This window comes from Carettochelys insculpta, chromosome 2 (assembly GCF_033958435.1).
Source record: "Carettochelys insculpta isolate YL-2023 chromosome 2, ASM3395843v1, whole genome shotgun sequence".
Taxonomy (NCBI): Eukaryota; Metazoa; Chordata; order Testudines; family Carettochelyidae; genus Carettochelys; species Carettochelys insculpta.
The window spans coordinates 25,110,047-25,125,374 of NC_134138.1; the positions used below are offsets into that span (position 1 = coordinate 25,110,047).

The 15,328-nt window shown below is 38.4% G+C and overlaps 1 protein-coding gene across 5 annotated transcripts in view; it reads left to right on the forward strand.

Moving 5' to 3' along the window:
* The window catches only part of TATDN1 (TatD DNase domain containing 1), a 30,886-nt gene extending 15,562 nt beyond the window's left edge, over positions 1 to 15,324 (forward strand). For 2 of the 5 annotated variants that reach the window (XM_074986685.1, XM_074986688.1), the window contains 6 exons: positions 6,156 to 6,241; positions 6,356 to 6,396; positions 7,591 to 7,667; positions 9,557 to 9,627; positions 11,494 to 11,620; positions 14,613 to 15,320. In XM_074986685.1, the coding sequence (XP_074842786.1) occupies positions 6,156 to 6,241; positions 6,356 to 6,396; positions 7,591 to 7,667; positions 9,557 to 9,627; positions 11,494 to 11,620; positions 14,613 to 14,715 (505 nt within the window). In that variant the 3' untranslated portion in view covers positions 14,716 to 15,320. Of the gene's footprint in view, positions 1 to 5,322; positions 5,448 to 6,155; positions 6,242 to 6,355; positions 6,397 to 7,590; positions 7,668 to 9,556; positions 9,628 to 11,493; positions 11,621 to 14,612 lie in introns of all 5 variants that reach the window. The other 3 variants (XM_074986687.1, XM_074986686.1, XM_074986684.1) reach the window with 3 other exon arrangements.
* The last annotated feature ends 4 nt before the right edge of the window (positions 15,325 to 15,328 follow it).

A 15,328-nucleotide genomic window follows, 5' to 3' on the forward strand; every position in this document is an offset into this window, starting at 1 on the left:
GGGAGGCCTTAGGAGTAGGGCAGTCTTGGAAAGCTGGTGAGGAGCAGGCTGGTTTCTCAGAAAACATTAAGGAGCAGGAATGGGGACTGGGTTGTTGTGATAGAGGCAGGCTGGCACTACACCCAGAATTGTGGGTTGTGTTGTTGGGCAGGAAACCCTGCAGAAATAAGTAGGGCTGTCTAGTGAAGCAGTTAGGAAGTACATCTTTGATGGCAAATGATAAACATCAACAAAACGACCTCTGGACTTGTTGATGATGCTTGCACATTGTTGTCAGTAGGGTGAGAAGTAATGTCATTCACAGAGGTTACTCCGGACTTTTCATGCTTTGTGCCTGCAGTATGAAGGTGTAGCTCCAACTACAGAAAGTACGGTGGCTTGTAAATAGGTTAAAAGCTACAGTATTACCATGCTACTGCACTAGCCTCTTGTAAGAGACTTAGCCAAGTGGCCAGTATATTTGCTCTTGTTAGTTTCCAGTAGCAACCAAAATGTGCTGAATTCAGTGGAGCACAGTCTGGTGAATACTGTGTGGGAGGAGGAGATGATGTCACTTTGAAGATTCTTCTGTTTCCGAAACAGATCTTGAGCCTACTGAAATAAATGCTCTTAGTCTAATTGTTCTTTCCACTACACAAGCTAACAGACAGCTGTCTGAATCAGCATGGTCACTGGTGCAAATTGTTGACTTTCATTTTCAGTAGGCTAGAGGGTAAACCTCTCATCAGCCATACTTAAAATTGGAGTGCGAAGGCGGAAGAGGGAAAATACAACAGGGAGATCATCTGTGAGTTGCAGAGGCAGAAAGTCTCTCTCATCTGATTTGTTCAGTGGATTGTGTGAAATAAATTGGTTTTGTCAATTTATGCCAGTTTCTATTGGCTCCAGTTGGCATCCTTGCAAAATCACTGTAGAAAAAAGATGAGGGAGGGGGGAGAGCCCAGTCAAGAAAGACAAGGAAATAAAGAAATATAAAATAGAGAAAGACATTTGTTTTTCTGGATATTTTTGCACTTTGCTGGTAGGCATTGTTAATATGTCTGAGCAAATTACTGTTGGAGAGTTTTAATATTGCATGCCATAGTTTTGGATAATTCTTAGATTAGATTTTTGAACCAAGGTAAGAGAAACTTTTCAAATTAATAATTAAAAAAAGGTAAGGACGCTGAAAGGAGAAAAAGTGTGGCCTGTTGCCAATTTGCCAGCTGTCAGCCTAGAGCAAGGGTGGAGAATAATTTTTGGTGGGGGACACCCCAAGATTTTGGTAAGTGGTCAAGAGCTGCACTTCTCTATGGGGGGGCAGGGTGTGGAATCTGGGGTCTGCCTTGGTCTGTCAGCAAAGCTCAGAAACCAGCTTTTGGGAATTGAGTAATTGTGCTGAGCTGCCCTGCCCCTAGCACAATCTCTGGGCTCCCATTGGCGGATTTTATGCCTCTCTTCCTTCCTCTTGTTCTCACCCAGCAAAATATCTGAGTTCCCATTGGCCAGCCAATGGGAGCTGAGAGATTCTGGTGGGAGGAGCACCTGAAACTCTCCCCACTTCATAGCAGAGGAGCCTGCTGCAGGCTCGGTGGGCTGCATTAAAATTGGTAGCAGTCATCCAGATGGCTACCCTATCAGAGAAGTGATGTGGTTTCCCAACAGATTGTACTTAAGCATGACTTCTAAGTTCATTCTTTAACATTATTTTCTGATATAGTTTAACTTCATTTAACTCCACCTGACCAGGACAGTGATAGTTATGCAGAAATGCTAAGGGAGATTAGAGAGGCTATCAAAATAAAAAAACTCACTAATAATGGAGGATTTCAATTATCCCCATATTGACTGGGTGCATGTCACCTCAGGAAGAGATTCAGAGAGAAAATTTCTTGATGCCTTAAATGACTGCTTCTTGGAGCAGCTGGTACAGGAACCCACAAGGGGAGAGGCAATTCTTGATTTAGTACTGAGTGGAACACAGGATCTGGTCCAAGAGGTAACTATTACAGGACCACTTGGAAATAGTGACAATAACATTTAATATTCCTGTGTTGGGAAGAACACTGCAACAGTCCAACACTCTGGTATTTAATTTCAAAAAGGGGAATTACACAAAAATGAGGAGGTTAGTTAAGCAGAAATCAAAAGGTAGAGTAATTAGAGTAAAATCCCTGCAAGCTGCGTGGAAACTTTTCAAAGATACCATATTAGAGGTCCAACTTAAACGTATACCTCAAATTAAAAAACACAGTAAGAGACCTAAAAAAGAGCCACCATGGCTTAACGACCATGTAAAAGAGGCAGTGAGAGATAAAAGGGCATCTCTTAAACAGTGGAAGTCAAATCCTAGTGATCAAAATAGAAAGGAACACAAACACTGCCAAACTAAATGTAAAAATGTAATAAGAAAAGCCAGAAGATTTTTGAGGAACAGTTAGCCATAAATTCAAAAAAAAATAGTAAAATGTTTAAGTACATTAGAAGCAGGAAGCCTGCTAAAAAGCAGTGGGGCCCCTGGACGATAGAGACATAAAAGGAGCAATCAAGGAAGATAATGCCATTGCAGAAAAACTAAATGATTTCTTTGCTTCAGTCTTCACGGCTGAGGATGTTAGAGAGATTCCCAAATCTGAGTCGTCCTTTATGGGTGACAAATCTGAGGAACTCTCCCAGATTGAAGTATCATTAGAGGAGGTTTTGGAACTAATTGTTAGGCTAAACAGTCACAAGTCTCTGGGACCGGATGGTATTCACCCAAGGGTTCTGAAAGAACTCAAATGTGAAATTGCGGAACTATTAACAGTGGTTTGTAACCTATCCTTTAAATCAGCTTCGGCACCCAAGGATTGGAAGACAGCTAATATAGCACCAATATTTAAAAAGGGCTCTAAAGGAGACCCTGGCAATTATAGAGCGGTAAGTCTAACGTCAATACTGGTCAAATTAGTAGAAACAACAGTAAAGAATAAAATTGTCAGACAGAGGAACATGATTTGTTGAGCAAAAGTCAACATGGTTTCTGTAAAGGGAAGTTGTGTCTTACTAATCTATTAGAGTTCTTTGAAGGGGTTAACAAGCATGCAGACGGGGGTCCAGTAGACCTAGTATACTTAGATTTCCAGAAAGCCTTTGACATGGTCCCTCACCAAAGGCTCTTATGTAAATTAGGTGGTCATGGGATAGGAGGAAAGATCCTTTCATGGATTGGGAACTGGTTAAAAGACAGGAAACAAAGGGTAGGAATAAATGGTAAATTTTCACAATGGAAGGGGGTAACTAGTGGAGTTTCCCAAGGGTCGGTCCTGGGACCAATCTTGTTCAACTTATTTGTCAATGATGTAGAGAGAGGGGTAAGCAGTGAGGTGGCAGAGTTTGCAGATGACACCAAACTGTTCAGGATAGTCAAAACCAAAGCAGACTGTGGAGAACTTCAAAAAGATCTCAGCAAACTGAGTGACTGGGCAGCAAAATGGCAAACGAATTTAATGTGGGTAAGTGTAAGGTAATGCACATTGGGTAAAATAACCCTAATTATACATATAATATGATGGGGGCAAATTTAGCAACAACAGATCAGGAAAGGGATCTTGGAATTATAGTGGATAGTTCTCTGAAAACATCCATGCAGTGTGCAGCGGCAGTCAGTAAAGCAAATAGGATGTTGGGAACGATTAAAAAAGGAACAGAAAGTAAGACAAATATCTTTCTTCCCCTATATAAAACTATGGTACGCCCACATCTTGAGTACTGCATGCACATGTGGTCTCCTCACCTCAAAAAAGATATACTGGCATTAGAAAAGGTTCAGAAAAGGGCAACTAAAATGATTAAGGGTTTGGAAAGGGTCCCATATGAGGAGAGACTGGGACTTTTCAGTCTAGAAAAGAGGAGACTGAGGGGCGATATGATAGAGGTATCTAAAATCATGAATGGTGTGGAGAAAGTGAAAACAGAAAAGTTATTTACCTGTTCCCATAATATAAGAACTAGAGGACACCAAATGAAATTAATGGGTAGCAGGTTCAAAACTAATAAGAGTTTTTTCTTCACACAGCGCACAGTCAACCTGTGGAACTCCTTACCAGAGGAGGCTGTGAAGGCCAGCACTCTGACCGTTTAAAAAAGAGCTCGATAAATATTTGGCAGTTAGGTCCATAGATGGCTATTAGCAAGGGGTAAGGTATGGTGCCGAGCCTTTTGTCGAAGGCGGGAGATGGATGGCAGGAGACAAATCGCTTGATCATTGTCTTCGGTTCGCCTCCTCTGGGGCACCTGGCATTGGCTACTGTCAGCAGACAGGATACTGGGCTAGATGGACCTTTGGTCTGACCCAGTATGGCCGTTCTTATGTTCATTTTCTTGGCAACAGTTTTCTGTGCAGTTGAGAGAATGTGTGCCTCCTGTCTTGCACAGCGATTTGTAATGAAAGTCCTTTGATAATGCTGCCCCAAGAGCGGTTTCTGTCATTTTCCTTTTTCCTTTCTCACCTGTTAAGTCTAAAGATCAAAAAATTTGCCCCAGAGATTCAGGGATATGAATTTAATGTAAAATGAATACCTTTCAAGTTGATGGAATCTCTTTAGTGTATTGTCTGGATACTGTGTTTATATTTATTAGGGTTCTTTGGTTAAATAATATTTTGGTTGCTGGCTATTACAGTTTTTGTGCTTAAATAATTTAGATGCTTTGGTAGGTAGCTTTTTTCCTCCCTTCTCCCTTGGGAAGAGTAGGCTCTGTGTGGCTATCTCTTGACTGCTCCTAGTTCTCTGGTGCTGCCACTTACTCTTTTTTAGCATTTATCATGTTTGTCTTTTCTTCAGTTGTGTACGTTCTGAGTGGTTTTTATATTACATATTTATTAATATACTTCCAGTCCACTCTGGTGCTATACTTCATACACACCTACATGTGGATGGGATCTTCCTTTAAAGGATTTTTTATGTGCAGAGATAGGAACTCGCTGTGCTTATTACTGTCACAACAAAATATAAAAAAACCTCAGCAAATGCAGTATCATTCTATTTGGCAGGCAGCAATGTCCTCTTTCCTTGCTGGATTGACATTATCCTCCAAAGCGCTTACTTGTCTGCTATGCATTATTGACCATATAACATGCATAAGCGCCCTTGTTTCCAGATTAGTTGTAATTTACCAGTCTGGTGACAACTTGTCACACAGCCGATCATAAATGATCAGTGTAGCAATCTAGAGACAAAGCTAGCTACAAATAGAAATTGGCGTGGTTGTTGCAGTACTGGTTGTTTTGCTTTAGAAAGTGTGTTGAGAATATTGGAACCCTAGTTGGTTTCCCTCCACTCAACTATCCATATGTCTTCGTAGAGCTCCTGCATGACTACTGCTGACTGATAGCAAGTGGTAGAAAAAGGAAGGAGAGGGAGAAAGCTGAGACACAATAGGTCAACCAACTCCAGAAAGGAGATAACAGAGGAGTTGAAGAGATTAAGGTAGATGGGGATGTGGGACAGAAATAATTATCGTGTTAATACACCAAAATTTAAAGTCTCTTGTTGTAGCCTACTAGATAAGTAAAATAACTGGCAGCCTGCTACTTAACTGTAGCTGTTTGAGGATATAAAGGCTTTGGGAATGCTGCCCTACTTTCTGCAACCCACACATACTCAGTTTGATGGTTCTTTGCACTGTTGATATCAAGATGGCATTAAACCCGCATGTGTTTTTTAAATATTTTGGAGAACTGCTGCAATTGTGGTAAATTTAAACCAAAAGTTCCTCCATTTTTAAAGCATTCTGGAGATAATTCAGTTCCCTTTAAAAAAGGTGAGGTATAGGAGTGTCAGACTTCAGAGCACAATCCCTGGCCACTTATTAAATTACTTCCAAAATGTATCGTATTTATAGTATGCTGACTAATAACTTAGATTGTGTAATAATTATGTTACATAGTGTTTTTATATCACGTGCTGCAAAAAGCCACAGGAGAGCCATTGAAGAGCCATTTGTACCCCCTAAGCCTCAATCTGAGTATCACTGTGGTAGTGTCTTAATTGTTGTGCACACAAATGCACACATTCTTGTGGGTTCTTTTTTGTTTTTTTTTTAAAAAGACCATTCTGCCTTATGAAATCCCTCGCACTTATCTTTATTCAATCTTGCACTAAGTTTCTATATAAAAACTTTTTTTCCTCTTACAGATACTTTGAAAAACAATTTGACCTGTCAGAGCAAACAAAGTTGCCAATGTTTCTCCACTGTAGAAATGCACACACTGAATTTTTAGGTGGGTTTTATTCGGAAGTTTAAAGCAATGCTCAGGATAAAAGTTTTTAATATTTCACTTTTGCCTTTTAGCAAACAGGCTTTTTTTTTTCTTACATTGTTCTTTTATTGGCAGAGATAATGAGAAGGAATAGAGACAGATATGTGGGAGGAGTGGTGAGTCTAAATCATCTTTATAATAAATTATATTCAATCTAGCACTCACTTCACTGTTTTGAGTGTTTATCCTTTTGTTTGTAATATAATCTCAGTGGATTTCCTGTTCCATTTAAATCACTCCGAATCCATAGCAGCTTTACAATCCCTTTCACTACTTTTATCCTTCTTATTGTTGCTTTTCCAACAATTTCTCACAACCCTATGAGGATATTGGTCAAGGAAGAAGAGGCTTTCCAGGTGACATAATTTGCTAGAAGTGTAGCTGTTAGCACTTTTTGCTTAAATTGACCCCTTACTAATTCTGAAGTGTGCGTAGCTGCAGTTAGTTGTAATCCTGCAATATATAAAAAAGTGACTTTAAGTTGATAGTTGCAATCTTGTTAGAAATTGACACCCAATAAAAAGGGTGGGTTTTGTACACAAATAAAATTCTGAAAACAGAAGCAGGTTTCCATTTAGATATTGATAGGTAGGATACTCTTACCAAGAGTGAAAAATAGGTCATATTGTAACATATAAGGGTCATGCTTACATCATTCCAAATGAGTCTGCTTCAGTGATGAAGTCCTCTCCATCACTGGTCCAACTGCCACTAATGTCTAGGACGACTTTTCTTTGATTGACAAACTGCACTTTTTCTGATGCAATTAACTTTGTATCACTTCATTTTTAATTTGTCTGTGGCGTGTTCTAATGGGAACTTTAAACACCCAAATTTGCTTTTTGTATCAAAACACTTTGTCCAAACCATGCCAGCTGTAACTTTCAACCAGTATCCATTTGTACAAATTGAGGTGTTATATTTTAATGTTAAAAACATAAATGCAAGCAAAAGACAATTTTAAAAAAAACTCTTGCGGATTACTTTAAGATGTAATCATCCCTAACTAAGAGAGAAGGGTGGGTCACCCTTCCAAAGCATATTCAGAGCCAAGACTACTTATCAAAGGGCTGCACTCTTTTGTAATCATTCAGATGCAGAATTCAGCCTGTGACCCTCTTGCCCACATGTAAAAGTGCTATCAAATGAGCCTTACTGGCTGCATTAATTCAATGAATGCTATATAAATATATCTGGCATATAACCGTTGGGTTTTAGTATACAATTAAGAACTATAAATATTTTACTGCAATACTAATTTGGGGTTCCAAGTTCTCTTATATGACAAAGTATATAAATATCTTTTCTAGGTACATTCATTTGATGGCACAAAAGAAGAAGCAGCTGCTATACTAGATTTGGATCTCTATATAGGAATAAATGGTTGGTGAGTTCTTTTCAACGAATGATATTTTAAATGTTCCATAACTTTGAAATGTAATTATTTTTTGAAAATGAGGTTGTCTTCCACATTCATTAAACTAAGCAATAATTTGTAGACAGACGTGCATTTAATCTGTTAACTGCAAAATGTCCTTAATTCACAGGTCACTGGGATAATTTAGTCTTTGGCTCTTTCTGAGAATCCACCATGACAATTCTTGTTTGAAAATAAATGAGTGTGTGGAATGTAGGGGCAGCCATATTTTAGGACGGTGTATAAAAAAAGTGAAGTGCATTATCTAGTCCAAACAACGAAGAACTAATGTGACTAAACTGATCTACCAATTGACTGTGCTGAAATCTCACTGTTAATTATATGGAGCCATCATTGATTCATATGAGTCCTGACTTCTGCAGTCTTTGTTAGAAATATTTAAATTATCTAGGTATTGAGCCAGGTGAGCAGAGAAACACAGCATATGCTTTCCATGTGTTTTACAAGGCCGGTGTGACGTAGGAGCTAATTTGTGGAACTAAGGCCGTGTCTTCACTAGCCAAAAACTTAGAAATGGCCATGCAGATGGCCATTTTGAAGTTTACTAATGAAGCGCTGAAATACATATTCAGCGCCTCATTAGCATGCGGGCGGCTGCAGCACTTCGAAATTGATGCAGCTCGCCAGCACGTGGCTCATCCAGATGGGGCTCCTTTTCGAAAGGACCCCGGCTACTTTGAAGTCCCCTTATTCCTATCTGCTCATAGGAATAAGGGGACTTCGAAGTAGGCGGCGTCCTTTTGAAAAGGAGCCCCATCTGGACGAGCCGCGTCAATTTCGAAGTGCTGCAGCCACCCGCATGCTAATGAGGCTCTGAATATGTATTTCAGCACTTCATTAGTAAACTTTGAAATGGCCATTTGCATAGCCATTTTGAATTTTGGCTAGTGTAGACGTAGCCTAAGACTGGGACAGTGGGCCAGCTGCCAGACTTGTCATTGCTAGTTGTAGCTTGGACTTATATCTGGGACCTTTTTTTTTTCTTTTTAAAAAAATGTAAATTGAAGCAAATAATACCTACTCTTAACTCTTATTAACTCTTTCAAGAAAACATTTTTTGCATTTTTGTAAGCAAGGTAATGAAATAGCAACTAAACCACTTAGTAGTTAATTTCTAAAAGTTATGAGCATCATAAAAAGGGCCCTATCCAATTCATGGCCATCAAAAGCTCAACACAGACCATGAATGGTCTTTCATGCGCTTTTGCTCCATACTATACATATACATTTTACATACGATACATGGGGAGACCAATGTTTCCCACTTTGGGGGTCCTGACGTAAACTGGGGGTTGAAAGATTACTGCCAACCTTACTCCTACAATGTCTTTAGAGCTAAGTGGCTGTAAAGTGATGGCTGCTGACTTAGGGGCTCAGCTCTACAGGTAGCAGCACAGAAGTAAGGGTGGCAATACTATATCTTGCCATTCTTACTTCTGTGCTGCTGCTGGTGGTGGCTTTTCCTTCAGAGATGGGCTCCCAGTCAGTAGCTTCCCACTTTCCAGCTCCTAAGACAATGCCACTGCCCACAAAAGTGCAGAATTAAAGGTACCAGTACTTCAAACTACGCACAATATTGTTGTTGTCACCCCCATCCCCCTTGTTGGATAAGAACCTTTACAACTGCAACACCATGACATTTAAAATTTAAATAGTTGAAATCATTAAATTTACAATTTTTAAAACCCTATGTCCACAAAATTGAACAAAATGGAAAGGGAATTTGGTAGGGTCCAAACCTTAAGGCTCTGAGATGACTCCAGATCACACACGGCTCGAGTATAGTTTGAACACAAAGCTTCAATAAGTCCAACTTCACTCTATTTTATTATTTCTAGCTCACTGAAAACAGAAGCCAACTTAGAAACACTGAAGTCAATTCCTAGTGAAAGATTAATGATAGAAACTGGTAAGTTGCTGTTCTCAAGGAGCATAATGTGTTTTTTAATATTTTGAAAAATGTATTAGAAATGAAGTTATGCTGGTATGGTAGTGCACGTAAAGGACAGTCTTCAGACATAAATTCACCAACACCTTGACAGAGTCCAGAAGAAGGACTACCTTGTTCTCCAGGGTAGGTCTACACTCTGGTGTAATACCAGGTTAGGAACTTGGGCTTGAACCTAATCCATCTTCCTTCTGCACACAGATCTCACTAACCCACATCTCAGACCCAGAACATCAAGGGGGTGTGAGGGTCCCAACCTAAATCAAGCCCTATTGCTCTGCAGGATAGACATAGTCCCACTGGACTTGGGGTCTGGGACACTGCCAAAAGTATTCCCCAATGCCCCCTACAACCTTCCTTTGTTCTTGTACAGTCACATTTGAGGGTCAGTCAGTTTTCTCCACACTGCACCATGATCAAAGGTTAGAGTGGCCAGCTTTTGGGAGGATATTAAGAAATGAGGGATATGGGAGGTTGGACTTGGACCTACGTATTGCAGTGTAGATGCTGGATCCCCTGTTTGGGACCCAGGGTTGAACAGTTCCTAATATGGGGTTATTATAAATGAGTATAGATGCTCAAGCCCTAGGTTATAACAAATCCAGTATCTGCTAACTTGAGTTCTGTTAATCCTGGACTTCCATTGCAATGTACAGACATAGTCTAAAAAACTCTCTGCTAGACTTAACGATCAGTCATAGGCTCTGGCAGTAATTATATTCAGCCCTCTTCTGCTAGAAAGAACATAGGTTACCTAGACAGCCACCAAGGGTATTAATGAATAAAATGGGAGACATTGAGCAGAGTGTACATATGGCGAATATTATGGTAAGGACCATGATAAAGGCCATTTCGTTATCAGCAGTAGTAGCACTTGGATGCATACCAGGAAATTTAAATTCATTAAGGAAAGCCATATGAAAGAGGCCCTGAAAATAACTTCTGGAATATTAGCTATGTGTGAACTGATCCGTTAGTAGATACCAGTTCTACTACTCACATTTATTTCAGAGGTAAATAGAAGACAGTTAAAAATAATTATAAGATTTAGTCAGCAGGTGTGTAACTATTTGACATATCTGAAAAAGGCTATTTTAAAAAAGCTCTGGTTAAATACTCGTATTTCAATGGTCTTAAACAGAAGTACATAAAGGAATATATCAGTGATACTCAGACTTGACAGGTTCAGCAGCCAAACTGACAGACAGTGGTACCCAAAAGACCCATAGTAGTGTAATTCATAATATTTACTATAGTACTATATTTAAAACAGCATAATGGTGATACTGATATATATACTGGTGGTATATATGTTATTCTCACAGCAAAATGACTGGCCAAGAATTATTATTTTGATCAATTATGATTGGTTAGTATCATAGGAAAAGCATCCTGATTGGTTCATAATTAAATCAGTGTTTTAATATCACATGGTGCAAAGATCCACAGGAGACACATTAAAAAGTCACTTGAAACTCTCAAGCCACAGTATGAGTATCACTGGTCTATATAAACATTCTGTGGGTCATAGTGTTTTACTGGCTAGTAGTCCTCCTCATGTTAGCATTTCTCACCTGATGTCTTTTTATTACCATTCTACTGCACTATTGCTGAATAAAGTGGATAATTTTATAATATGGAGAAATCTTACCAGATATAATGGAACAGTAATTTGAAGTCAGATATGGATATTAAGTACTCTAATAATCACAAGAAGGGTGGTTTCTAAAATGGGCTTTGGTCTGTGCAGGTAGGGAGGACATACACTGATAGAAGAGCAATTATATGACATTACTAAATGATTTAACTCTTTTTGAATCATGCTAGATGCTCCCTGGTGTGGTGTGAAAAATACTCATGCTGGGTCAAAATGTATAAAAACAACCTTTCCCACAAAAAAGAAATGGGAACTAGGGCATTGCTTGAAGGACAGAAATGAACCTTGTAATATAATGTAAGTATGTAATTTTTATATTTAAAACAAAGGCTTGGAAATGTACACAAGGTCATACAACATTTAGTAGGTTTAAATCAATGACAAAGTCACTGAATCTGTAGCAAGGTGTTGTACTCGAAAATATTTTACTACATAAAAACAAACCAGCAGTCATGTAGCAATTTAAAGACTAACAAAATAATGTATTAGGTGATGAGAGTTTGTGGGGCAGACCCACTTCCTCAAAACCCATGTTATCTGGTATTCAGCTGATCGGCAAGCTTGGTTAACTGGCATCTGCCAAGGCCAGCATCTTCATTGATTTCATCAGTAATTTTGGGTGTTCAGCAAATCTTAAAATTAAGTCCTCGATGGGTGTCTTCTTTTTGCTAACTCTTGTATTCCTTCCCTCTATTTTGTAGTTTGCTTGTGCAACATTAGGGCTGTGTCCACACTAGCCTCCAACTTCGAAGGTAGCATGGTTGAGTAGGGTGTTGGAAGATTACTAATGAAGTGCTGCAGAGCATATGCAGCACGTCAGTAAGCTAATTCTCCCCCTGCGACGACTTCGAAGTAGCCTGGGCACTTTGAAGTACGAATGGTTTACCCGTGGCTAGGGGTAAATTAACTTAATGAATTGCTGCATATGCACTGCAGCACTTCATTAGTAATCTCCTGCCACCCTACTTACCATGCTCCCTTCAAAGGTGGGAGCTAGTGCAGACACAGCCTAGGTTAATTCTCCCCTTAGCACTAATTGAAATAACTGTCCAGACACACAGATTCTACTTAGTTTCACCGTGTTGCTGTTCTAGCACTAGCTTTTAGAGTATGTGCAATATGAAAAGAGCCAACTGTGTCATCTTTTAAAGTGAGAGGGGATAATGGGACATAAAGTGGATACAAAGACAAGCTCTGATTTATAAGTAGGCTGTTTGTTTTTTTCTTATAATTTTATGGGTGATGGTGATTTTTATTAATTTACATTTCACAGTTGTGGGAGATTATGAGGGTCAGGCAGTGGATGCTGAAAGTCAAAAAGTTAAAGCTATAAAATTGTAAAAACCGGAAATGGTGAACACTGAACCTTGCCAAATACTTAAAGCAAATTGTAAAATCTCAAGCAGCATTTTCTCTATCTAGTTGTAAATTTCAGTTACAATTAGAAATATTTTTCATCAGTTTGTGTATGGTAAAATTGAAATTTACCCCTAAAAATCTAATTCCCTCAAGCCTAGTTGTGACTTTAATTCACTTTTGGTCACTAACAGTTTGCAAATGTGTCTGTCCACAAAAATGTAAATATATTTGTAGCAATCAAAATCAAACTAGTTTACTTATCACAGAAATGTCCAGTCACTTGGCGGAGGGGGCCGGGGGCAAGATATGTTATGTATTTTTTTAAAGTCTATCTTTTAAAACACTTTGGCTACAGCGATTAACAAATCCAAATAAATTTAGCAAATTGATCCACGGGATTATTGACCGGTCTTATTTTGATAGGGTATTGTATTACAAAAAGCTCAGCTCTTTACACATAGCAATTTGTAGTAGCCCCTGAATAACACGTGTGCTTCCATAGTTAAAGTGTATTTACAAAGCAACATTTCAATGCATTTTGACTTTCTAGGAACACAGTTTGATTTACATTAATTTCTAATAATGTTTTGGCATACTTACCTATGTCCCACTTTATCTGCTCCCTGCTGCTGTTTAGAAAGATAATCTTGATCAACCTCAAATTATTTTAAGAGCCCACTCCAATCTCTGGACACATTTGTCAGCTGTTCCTTTTTCAACTGACTAGCTATTTTGAATTAGGGATTGTACAGATAGGGAGTAGAGTATTTTGAAATAAGCCATAGTGGCCATGTCTACACTTAGCAAAAACTTCAAAATGGCCATGCTAATGGCCAAATTGAAGAATACTAATGAGGTGAATAAATGAATATTCAGTGCCTCGTTAGTATTCTTCGATTTAGCCATTAGCATCACCATATTGAAGTTTTTCTTAAGTGTAGACATAGCCAGTGTGTCCAATGGCTCTATTTCAAAATAGCTGAGGGCTATTTTGAAATGCATTTTGTATGTAACTATTATTTCAAAATAAGCTCTTTCAGAATAGCTTATTTTGAAGTAGCTTTGCTGTGTACCCTTATTTGGGAGGTCTAAATATGGACTTCAGCTTGAGAGTTCCCAGTGAGATGTCTTGGGGCCTGATCTTCAGCTGCTTAAATTGTTGTATTTCTGTTTAAGCTGGCTTTAGATACATTAGCTGAGAATTTGCCCCTTGACCATTTTTCATTTACTGCAATGTACTGTGCCTACAACAACCAGCCTGTCCAGAAAAATTGCTTCTGAAGTGTTAGTGAAAATAATGAATTTGAAAGGGCAGCACTATAGCCTGTAGCTAAGTTTTTCCTGAAATCCTAAGCAGATGTATCCAAATAAGTACAATATTGCATTACTTGTCAGAAGGGCTACCACGGACTACAGTGGAAAACTGTTTTCTAAGCACATAAATATAAGCGCCTGTCAAGGCTCTCCTGCTAACCGTTCAAAAAATACAAATATTATTTAGGCTAGTCTTATCCTTTGGCTTCTTTTAACAACGAGATTTGTTAGCATGCCACTATATTTTTGAAGCGTTCATTTAACATGCTATTGCTAAACAACTAAGAACATGTTTATTAGAAATAAGATGGGGAGAGGAAGCAAGAGTATAAGCTATTAATTGACTCCCTTTTTGGACATGCACCCATGTAACAATCACTTTCATTGGAATGTAAAGCTCTTTTTCTTGGCCTACATGCATAATTAACATTATTAAAGAGTAGGAGACTGCCAATGGAGTGGTTGGTGTTATTGTGTACAAAGGAAACTAAAGCATACTTTCACCTGTAAGTCCTGACCATGTTGCTCCTCTCATAGCTACTTGTGTACACATGCATTAAACTGACAGTGTATTTACTATTATGCAAATGCCTAACATTTAATTTTTTCTTTTTAGTCAAGTATTGGAGATAATGACAACAGTAAGAGAGGAAGACCCACTTGAACTGGCTCATACTCTTTACAACAATACTATTAAAGTGTTCTTTCCAGATATGTAAAGCTGTATGCTTCTTACCTTTATTTTGCATGTGTTTTATATGAAATCTATTATCCTTATTATAAAACTTTGGAAAAAAAATCCCTGCAAATAAAATGTAGTACTCTTATACTTTGAGATTATAAGATTAAACTTGTCTTTATAAACCTTATACTGAGCACCAAAAGCCTCAGTGAGCTTGGTTTGCTTTTTTGTACAGTTTTGTGGCTCACTTCCCTCATTTAAGCATTCCAGGATCAATTTTAAGGATAATGTGTAGCAGCTAGGCTGTTCATTTCTTTTCCAATATTTTGAGTTCATCAGATCAAAATCAGTCTGCTAAAAGCAAAATTCCTGTTTTGTGGGGTAACTGCTCACAACATTAATGGAGTTCATACAGCTTGGTTCTGAGAAAAAAATCCTGAAAACATAGTAATTTAATTTAATTTTTATATTCCATACAAGTGCTGCGAAGTTTTCTACAAACCTGAACTTTGACATAGCTCAGCAATTGTGTAAAGTTCAGCTAAGACTGTTTTTGATTTTGTAGGTAAATTACCTCTTCTTCAAAACTTTTCATCTCTCATTTGTTTTCTATGCATACAGAATGTCTCCAGTAATTTTTAAGACAAACC